The 10716-nt window shown below is 35.5% G+C and overlaps 1 protein-coding gene across 1 annotated transcript; it reads right to left on the bottom strand.

The window, feature by feature from the left end:
• Positions 1-248: 248 nt before the first annotated feature.
• Positions 249-9987, bottom strand: LOC145567734 (uncharacterized). Its single transcript, XM_081627096.1, has 8 exons — positions 9768-9987; positions 9632-9653; positions 7722-7778; positions 6814-6895; positions 4856-4951; positions 4647-4771; positions 4553-4571; positions 249-862 (listed from the first exon to the last, which is right to left on the bottom strand). The coding sequence occupies exons 1-8, from the start codon at positions 9865-9867 to the stop codon at positions 569-571; spliced, it is 795 nt and encodes a 264-aa protein (XP_081483222.1). The 5' UTR covers positions 9868-9987; the 3' UTR covers positions 249-568.
• Between the last annotated feature and the right edge of the window lie 729 nt (positions 9988-10716).

Here is a 10716-nt window from a genome sequence, read left to right as displayed (position 1 = left end):
AAAGGAAAATCATTTCCACCAAAACAAAAATCATTTTCCACCAAAACAAATGTTCAAATGTTCTAAATGGACACGTTGTCACGTTGATATACTCCGTATTGTTTTAATTTTTCTCTCTCCAAATTTTATGAAGGTTGTTCCTCCACTTTTCTATGGCATTACGTAAATGCAAAGTGGTTGTAACTATGTAAGGACAACCTGAAGAATGAAGGAACAAGGGGCAATAATATGTCAAAACCCAAAGCAAATAGTCTTTAAGAACTCTTCAACTGGAATTTTCCAATAATAGCATTGTGCAGATTACAATTTACGAACACTCAGACCCCAAAAAAAGAAAAAAAGAAAAAAAGAAAAAAGATAGACATAGCGTATCTTAGACAAGTTTTAATGGGTAGAATCTACAATAGACGTCGCAGCACTGCTACAACATAACTAGTTTGAGAGTTGTCGACTTGTCAATCAAGTCTAGACACATCAAGAATAATTAAGGGTAAAATCTATGTATATTACACATAGCTCGACTCAATGAATCAAATATTTTAGACCTCTTCAACTAGCAAGAAGGGGATCACTTGGGATAGCCAGCGGGTGGGTAACCTTGAGGAGGATAAGCAGAACCTGCTGGTGGGTAGCCTGGAGCAGGATATCCTTGAGGTTGAGGTGGATATCCATGAGCTTGAGGAGGATATCCTTGGGGCGGATATCCTTGAGGCTGAGGTGGATATCCCTGAGGTTGAGATGGATATCCAACAGTGGGAGGATACGGCTGGTCAATCCGAGACATCTGCTGAACTGGGGGCACTGCCATCGGCTGAGGCCCAAACTTCCCATCTCGCTTGTCCATTTCAATCTTATGCTGTGTCTGCAATAATAAGCAACTTGCAATATGTTATCCAAGTGCGGTGAGAATAGCAGTAATTAGAGATTTCAGTGTACCAAATATGGCGATGAACTTTAGTGAAACAGTGGATGATCAACCATAGCAACTTAATTTCTGACCTTACAACAGTAGAAACAAAAGTAGAAGTTGCCTTCCCATGAAAATGCAGGCTTCCATTCTTAATTTAACAAACTTGTCCATTGCCACATTTAAAACCATCTTTTTCTCTCAGTATCAAGTGTTTTACCACCACGGGAGGACTAAGACTCTCTACAATCTCATGACTTTGGCAATACCTCATTGCTAATGAATAATTATTGGTCACTTATCAGCCCCTTGAACATACAGAAAATTCTGTTCATGCAGAGCATAACCACAAACATGGGTTTAGGTGTGGGCCTGGGTAACAAGCTACCTTTACAAAGAACTTGGAACAAGAGCAAAGCTCAATCGCTATAATCAGGATATGAAGCCTACTAGATGTACAGCAAAAGCGCTAGTCACAAGTCAATAATGCAGATTATTTGTTGATTAAACAATACAAACCGATTTGGCGAAAGCTTCAATGAACATGAAATTTCAAACAAATTACACAACCTTGGGCACACCCAACTCTAGATTTTCATAATACAATCTAGAGTTATATACACAAGAAAGTATTGAACTTTGGCAAAAGTTTCACTTAAAGTACTGAACTTCAATTTTTTTTTTCATCGAGGGTACTCCAACGGTCACCAGAGGTAAAGATTCCATTTTCCCCTCCTGTAACCAGTTAACTTTTAAAAAAAAAATGTTTTTCTATCTCATCCCCTTCCTTTAATCTTTCTCTTTCCTTCTTTCATGGTTTGAACACTTCCACAGCCACAGTCCCACAACCACAATGAAAATTTATTAATTCAACTTCAATGAAAATTGATACTCCCTCCCTCCCTTATTGATAGTCCCTTAAGTCCCAAAATGATAGTCTCATTTGCTTTTTTCAAGTACTATTAATATTAATTTTTACCAAAATTCTCTCTAATTTGCAACAATATTATGCAAATTTAATTTTTCCATGTAAATTTTGCTTTTCAATATACTTTTATTCCTCTCTCTATTTTTGTTTACCTAATGTAAATTTAATTTTCCAATGTACTTTTACTACTACTTATTTATGTTTATTAATTCCCGTAAAAATTGCCCATAAAGGATTATTAATAAGGGACGAAGAGAGTATAATAATATCCATATAAAAGCAATCAAGTCAATTTTAACAATAAGAGCAAATTCTTTTATTAGAGAAAATTTAACAATTAGCAATCAAGTCAAATTTTACAATTAGAGAAAAAACCCCACCCCCACCCTCGCCCACCATCGGCCTCTCTCTCCCCCTTGTTAGTTGACCCATTCCCCCCCCCCCCCCCTAAATGTCGGCCGAGAAAATCACCATACCCACCTCGAATATCCACCTTGACTACCAAAATATCTCCATATACTACCCAAAACCCAGCCCATCTGCCCGAATCAACCCAACATCCCACCCCCACCAGAGAAAATAAATAAATAAATAAAAAAAAAAGACAAGAGGAGAGGAGGTGGCGGCAAGCAGCAGGAAGTGGTGGGGGTTGTTCTACGAGGGGAGGGGGATTTTTCGAAAAAAAATAAATAAATTAAAGAGAAAGAGAGATTGAAAAAGATGATGAAAAAATACCAAGAAATGTAAGGAGCAGCAGAAAAAGAAAAAGAGAAATTCAAGGATTTTTTTTATTTTTTTTGGCAATGATAACCGGCTAAAAAGGAGAGTTTTACCTGTTCGAGTACTCTAACTGCAACATTTCACAGTTGAGTACCTTCAATACTCTCTTGTGTATATAACTCATACAATCTATATTATAAGGTAGAGTAATGATAGAGTACGACCACTTTGGTAAGTTTGATAAAAAATGTGTGACCACATGATAAGCTCAACGCCTCCCCCTCCTCTCCTCTCCCCCAACCCCAGAGTAGGTAAAAAGAAAAAATGCAGTAAGTTTATTACAAGACAGCTATAAAAAGGAGAAAGAGGTGCTTTCTGGCTAAATCATATAATGAATGGAGGCAATTTTTCAAGTCGAAGGAGCTTGGTGGAAGATTATCGGCATGTTTGGGATAGAAATAAATGAAACTCATTATGTTCGTGTTCCTAACTTGACTGGATTTAATTTTTATTTTCCTTCTCGTATGACAAGACAATATGACTTTAAGCAAAATATTCCAAGGCAATATGTTATATGCCCACGCAATGTTGCTTCTCAGATAATGCCATATGTTTAGAAGAGTATTGGGCCAAGAGGCCAATGTGGTCTTTTAACACATTACTTGAGACGGCATATTTATCCAACATTTATAAATGTAAATGCCCAAAATGAGAAGAGCAAATTAAATGCTAGAACCCTAGAAGGAAAGAGTGAAGTTGCCCGTTCACAAGGATTCTCTAGCTAGTGAAGTTGCCACAGAACTATACATTCCGATTTCTGAAGAAGTCAAAGAGTAACAACGAGCATCTTGGAGATAAGAAGGCTCCTCCAAAAAAAAGCGTTTGGGTATGGAATTATGTTTGAGACCCCTATTATGCCTCAGAAAGAGCGTGCTTACAGGTAAGGGCAAAGAAGATATGGTTTATGGTGAAAAAGGACTCAATCCTAACAAGAAGGGTGAGTCCAACACAAGGGGTGATGGTTGGGGCTACTAAGGATTGTGAAAGCAGACGAGGAAGAAGATCCTAAAGATAGATTAAATCATTAAAATGCTTTGCTTATGATGATTCAGACATTTATTTATGTTTCTAATAAAGTCTTAATATCATTTGAGTGTAATGATAATTTATTAATATATGCACTTTAAGTTTTTGCCTTTAATAAAAAAACATTTTGTAATAACTTTTTTGTTTTTTAAATCCTAGTCTGGAAATCAGATTGCAATGGAAAACTATCTACCGCTCAGAAACTAGGGGTTCAAATGTTCAATATCTGACAAATGACAATCCTAAATAGATCTTTGTTGAGAAACAAAGGGAAGAGAAGCTTTTAATGAAAGAAAATGCTCCATTCCTAGCCAATTAGACACAGCAAGGGACCCTGATCATGGGATTTCATGGCAATAAGTTGCATTTGCTGGCTGGTTCGTCAGAGAGGTTGTCAAATTTGAAGTAGCTTGTGACCATTTTGGACACAAGCAACTTTAATGATACCAACAAGTGTGTTGTTGGCACAAATTGTGCTTATTAGTACCCAAACTAAGTACCAATACACTTCTTTATTGGTACCAAATTAACTTAATGATACCTATCAAGCCCATCTTCTAATTAGTGCCAATAAAGAAGTGTATTGATACTTAATTTGGGTATCAATAAGGACAAGTTTAGTAACAACCACCTTATGGGTACCACTTGAGGTTGCTTAAAAGCCACTTTTGATTCCTTGTATGTCAAAACATCATATCACCTTAAAACAAACGTATATTTAAAAAGACAGCATAATGTGCTTCACCCTGTCACAAGGATTGGTTTAGGGTATGCTGCTGTTGACCATATCTACACAACTTGCACTCCCACGGACTAAATTATGATGGATATTTTAGATGTCACTTAAACATACCATTAAGTCCATGATACTTTTAAAATTAGGGAGTATGTAGTAGTTGATGACCGCTTACCTGCATACACGCACAGACACTGCACAAGCAAAAAAACCAAATCAGGGAGACATTCACTTGTCAGATTAAGAAGAATAAGGAAAAGGAGTCTTACGTGCAGTAAACCAAATCAGAAAGGCAATTCAACAATTGAGATGCTTCTTGGATTTCTTGACTTCCCACAATCATTGCTACTATGGAAAATATGCATGCAATTTGGTTCAGGCAGACCATAAAACCCTACCAGAGAAAGCATGTTAATAAGAGGGAAAAAGATAAATGAGCACAAAGGACTAGTTTGAAGAAGCAGAGCAAGGGAAATACAATTATGCAGTTATCACATTGAGTTGTCTGTATGTTGAACTCATCCTGTAACATGAAACGTGTGGAGGCCACCGAATTTCCAAAGCAGAGAAAGACCTGTAAATCAAAGGCCACAGATATAGTAAGGATCTAATATGCAACTGTTTCACCAAGTAGCTAATCCACATAATAGAAGAAAAAAGACACAGAGAAGCTGCAGCTGGTTGGAAAGTTAAGGAGTTAACTGTCAGTGGTTATCAAATAATCAAACCAAGACTGAGGATCAGGTATGGATAACAAAGGGCGGTTCCCTCATGCATATGATGCGTTGAGCTTGAAAGCAACTTGAAATTCACAGTCATCACCAACAGGAGACAGCAAGCAATCAGCAAAAATATAAGAACATAAAAGAAACAACCAAGAACTCAAATTGGTGGCCATACAGCTTTTAGAAAGAGAACATAGAAAAAGGGATTGGGATGGCAAAGGACACATGTCGAATGCAAACTCCCAACACAAACCCTTCAAAATTAGCAAGAATGTGGAGGATGGACCTCTAACCAAATGGACAAGAATAAAATCTGGTCAAGTGAAACCACAATTTTCTTTCCTTACCATTAAAATCATTGTCACAACATTTTGATCAAAGGGATGAGGGTAGCAAAGGACACATGCCAAATGCAAAATTCAAGTCTTGCTCTAAATTTCAACCCAAACCCTTTGAAAGTAGCAATACTTTGGAGGATGCGCCTATGACCAAATGGACAGAAAAAATCCTGGTCAAGTGACACCGTATTTGTTCTTTCCTTAGTCACACCCAAATCTTTCTAATTTTGGCGGATGGCGTTTATACGAGGGAAATTCGTTCCCCCGACCTCTTATCCAAACAAAGGAACTTGTTTGCCAACCTTTTCCCTTCACTCCTTTTCTCTCCAATTTCTCTTATCCAAACAAAGTGTTGAGGTGAAGAGAATAGAGCCTACTTGACATAACTCAAATTGACACTAACCGTGAAACATAAATGGTGCAGAAAAAAAAGTTGTACCAGCAAAAACAAATGTAAGTAGGGTCAGAATCGAGTTCATTATTCCAAAGCGAGAAGAAGGTTGTATTTTTTAAAAGGAAAGAACCTGTGAACCATAAGTATTTTAACAAAACCATGAGCAAGCTGTAAAACCCCATAATACTTAATTCCTAAGGACGTAGTACCTAAAACGATCTTCCATTCAACTTCGCTAGCTTTATTTTTTTTTATTTTTTTTTAAATAAAATTGTAGCTCCACCATCCCAAGGCCACCTCTTACCGCCATTTGCCATCAACCAGTCAGCCACAACCCTCTTCTGCACACCCCTCTTATTCTCCTTTTCTCTTCTCAGCCAAGTCACAATAAAGTAACAAACAAATTCGATTTTTTTTACAAGGTTACCAGCACCTTCCTCTTTGTCTGCCTACTGTCATCATGCTGTCAATTTTCTATGCCCTCCCAAATTATATTCAATTTTATTATAGGAATTTAGTAAAAAGTGGCTTATCATATTTCATTCCACAAAATCAACTCTCTTGGTTAGTAATTTTCTCTTTCAAAGTAGGTGAAGAGAACTAAAGGGGTAATTCCACATTGAATAGCATGCTAATGAGAATGAGGCATAAACTGCCCTTAAAATATTGCCTCTATTGAGAAATAGGTAGTTTATGCACTAATTAGGTCAACATCTTGATTAGATTTAAAAGAAGAAAACTTAGCTCAAAAACATGTAATTGTCTGAACAGGGGGGAGATGTTTCATAGGCAGGGAGAAAGAAAAAAGAAGATAGCCACTGCCCACTGCCATAGTACCAAGTACCAACCCAGTTAATTTTGGGCTAGAATTAACCAAGCTAAAGAGAACAGGGACAGAGAGGAAGGAATTAAGGGAGTGGGGGATGCAGAGTTAATAGGTTTTTTTTTTTAACTGTTAAATTAAGCACATCCATTATACCTCAGTTGCAAGACAAAATTCAGGGCATTTGCTTTCACCACACCGGCCACTGCAAGGCATATAACCAGCACAGCATACGTATCTACAAGCAAAAGAAAAGTGTGTTAAAATCCAAATCAATAAACTTCCTCTGTTCCATGAAGTTCTATCCGCCTAGCATTTTTCCTTTCTTAGAAAATTACACTTGTATATACTTCCTCCGGTTTTCTAGATGCATGACTTTCTTAATAGGGAAGTTTCAATTTAGATGCATCACCTTTTTTTCTTTCCCTCTTGGGTAAGTTTTTGCTCGCGAAAATAACCATTTGCCCTTATTAACCTTTCCAATATCTTAAAACATTTTCCCCTTGGTCCCCGCTGCTCTCAATAAACTATCCCTAAAACCATTTAATATCTCTAACAAAAAATTGCCTACAAGACCGTGAAATCCTAAGTGATGCATCAAAAGTTAAATGGAGGAAGCACTATTTTACAGACCTTTGGCCGATACACACTCTCTCTTTTCCTTAAAATGTATTAAAACTACAGGTTTCAATTCGGATGATCAGATCATGTCTGATAAAGTCGGGTCGGTCATGTCAATTTTTAAAGTTGAGTCATACTAAATTACTATATCCACGCGAGTCAAAATCTGGATCAGATATTTTTCGGGTTGGTTTCGGGTCGGGTCGGCTATGCTTTTGACACCTCTAATTAAAACCCCAGCTTAGCTTCTCTGTATAAAATACTTCATAGTAAACAAAGCAAATGGTCCCAAAAGCAACAATCTGTTATAGCATAAAACAGCATATGTACAACAAATGGGTAGAACTTCAAAGAGCGAAGGGAGTAGTAGTATTACTTTTCGGGGAAAGCAATTTTTCATAAATACTTCACAAAGTACTTAACAGCTACAAATATATACTCACCTTGACATGTCATTGTAAAGAGCACGTTTACGCAGCATATATGATACACATGGAGCACTACAAACAAAACCAAAAATAATCAGCAATGCTACTTTAAAAACTTAACATACATGATAATAGATATATTAGCTTTAAATCGACCAATAAGCTGAGAGTGCATCAAATAAGGACAAAACATTATGTGCTCCGCGAGAAAGAAAAAAGAGAAGCACTGAAATCCATCATAGAGCACAAAACAATAAAACAAATGTTGAGATAAAAATCTGATTTCTAGAAGCACAGTAAAAGTTTTAACATTCATAAACTAAAGCAATTTATAGGTTCCCTATACTTCAAATATTTTAAGAAAACCTCCACCTGCACTAAATAAGACATTAACAGGCTCTCAATCTCTAGAAGTTCATTTAAAATTTTAAAAATCTGATGTAAGCTTGATTGTTGACAGTATATGATCTCTTTTGACATTGTATAATTCACAGATACAATATATATAACATTAGTTAGCATGTCTCCAAAAAGCAAATACTAATATTTACGAGGCCTCTTTTGACAGTGACTGATAACCCATATATCAAATGAAGCTTCCTATTTAGAATTTTTCATTTATCTCACTACCTTAATGCTGCGTTTGGTTGGAAAAGATATTTTTTCAAGAAAATTAATTTTTCCAATTTTCCTTAGTTTGGTTTGTGAGTGGATGAAATAACTTTCCAGGGTTGGAATAGTTTTTCTAAGGATGGAAAAGCATTCCTGGTTTAAGGAAGGAGTGCTACATGAGCTTCCTTAACTTACCTTCCTCCTCCCTTCCATTTCTAACCCTTCATCTCCCTTCTTCCTTTCCTCTACAAATTTTCAAGCAAAGAATCAACAAAGGAAAATTAATCTCCATTGAAAACTAATCTCCATTGCAATAATATTCCATAGATTAAAGTTAGTTTGAATTGCTTCTTTTAAATCAACACAACTTAAGTGATAAACTACTTAGGAATTTTCATCCTAAAATATTCCTTCTTGAAATCATTTTTCATTGGGAGTAACTCCTATGACTAAAATGTATGTTAACTTTTTCTGCTCCTCACTAATCCGGCACTATTCATTTCGTCGTTACAGATTAAGCACAATGTAAAAATCAAGCATCTCATTCCGAGTCCTACAAATCTCAAGTGTCTACTTGACATTGCAAAACATTTTTTTCTTCCAACTCCCACTACACAATTAGATCGTCTACAAAATACTTGAGGCATTTTGAAGCAATATTTGATGCAAGACATATTCAGGGTCTGTTCTCATTGACTGAACTAAACTTATTAGAGCTGAACTGAACTAAAATGAAATGAATATTTTAGGAGAGAAGGAAATTAGGGGCTGAACTGAACTAAAGTGAAATTATTAGAGCTGAACTGAACTGAAAATAATCTGACGAGAACAGGGCCTCAATCACATGATATCCCTAAATATGAACAACTGAATTGTAAACTATCCAAAAATAAATAAAAAAAAAAGAGCAAGTGGAACATTTCATAAGCATTTTATGTCAAATTACAAATCTGGCAATCAAAATTCATTTAAAATGCAAGGTTACGGAGTATATCAGCTGAAACTCAGGACCAATTTCAGTTGCAAAGCACAAAACTGCCAATCAAAATTCATTTAAAACGCAAAAAATCTAATTACCAGCTGAAACTTACGACCAATTACAGTTACAAAGCACAAAATTGACAATCAAAACTCAATTAAAAACCTACATTTCAGTACTTTCTTAAAACTGAAAACCTAATCAATCATCTCGAATAAACCGCAAAGTCAACAAGCAAAATCATCCACATCTCGCCAAACAATCACTAAATACACTAACAAAACTAAAATTCAACTAATCAGCAATTGAGAAATTAGCGGATCAAAGAATTTACCAGAACAACGACAAACAGCAATCTGCAACAAAATCAAAAAAATTTCCAAACAAAAATCAGAAAACAGTGATTTCCGCAGTGAAAATCCAAAGTAGTGAAAACTCTTGATAAATTGAAGAAGAAGAAATAATCTTACAAGGAGTATCAGCCTGAACAGTGCGAAGAAGATCAGTGTGCCAGAGATTCCGGAAGTTCTGCCGAACCTCCATTTTCTGTATATAATCCTGCGACACCATTTTTATGATTCAGAGTTCTTCGATCTACAGAATTTTAGAGAGAGAGAAAAGAGAAAACCCTAAGATTTTGATTTTTTTTTAATGGAGTGAAAATGAATTTTGAAGTTTTTGAAATGGGCAGGTAAGGTAGTTTGATAAAGAGATGACGAAATAGGAGGCTTTGTTTTATATAAGTGGAGTTCCAAAACAAACTAACGTAATTGATCAGGAGTCAACTCCGTGTTGACTGGATACTTTTCAAAATCTGTCCGTTGTTAATTGCTCTCAATTTTTTTCTTCTATTCCAAGTTTCCAACTTCCAACTTTAGGTTACTTAATAATAATGGTAGATTGACAGCTGATTCAATTCTGGAGTGCGAGATCAAGTCTTCAAAGAATTGACAAATCACATCTGATAATATTTACGGTCTTACAGTGTATGAAATAGTCGATTTTGAGTAATAATCATCGATCAACAGATTAATTTTATTATCAAAATATGGAGTACCTATAATCATTGCTACTTTGTATTTGTTCATGATTTTGTATTATTTAGTATTGATGAGGAAAATAAGTAAAATTATGATTCTCTTAAAATTTTAAGTTTAAATCAATGGTTATAAACACCTTAAATTTCACGTCATTAGGCGCATTTCAAGGATTTTTTATTAATTTTTTTCCAAACTATCACAAAATTTAAATTATTTTACATACTTAATACTCTGTTACTCCGTAAAAAATTAATCTAAATTATCACAATAGATTTTTATTACGAATTAAAGTACAATTAATTAATATGAAGAGATTAGCTAGGGTCTTACTATTATTTTGCATCCTTCTTTCTTTGCTTCCTTACACTATACGAAGATT

Source organism: Chenopodium album, chromosome 11, assembly GCF_948465745.1.
Source record: "Chenopodium album chromosome 11, dcCheAlbu1.1, whole genome shotgun sequence".
Taxonomy (NCBI): domain Eukaryota; kingdom Viridiplantae; phylum Streptophyta; class Magnoliopsida; order Caryophyllales; family Amaranthaceae; genus Chenopodium; species Chenopodium album.
This window is presented reverse-complemented; position numbering and strand designations above follow the sequence as displayed.

Bases quoted from the DNA above. Each gene is read 5' to 3' on its own strand.
- LOC145567734 (XM_081627096.1), bottom strand. From the start codon at position 9,867: ATGGTGTCGCAGGATTATATACAGAAAATGGAGGTTCGGCAGAACTTC. The intron at 7,779-9,631 runs GTAAATTCTTTG...TTTTGTTTGTAG, and splicing joins TGCTGTTTGTCGTTGTTCTG to TGCTCCATGTGTATCATATA. The intron at 6,896-7,721 runs GTGAGTATATAT...TTTTGCTTGTAG, and splicing joins CTTTACAATGACATGTCAAG to ATACGTATGCTGTGCTGGTT.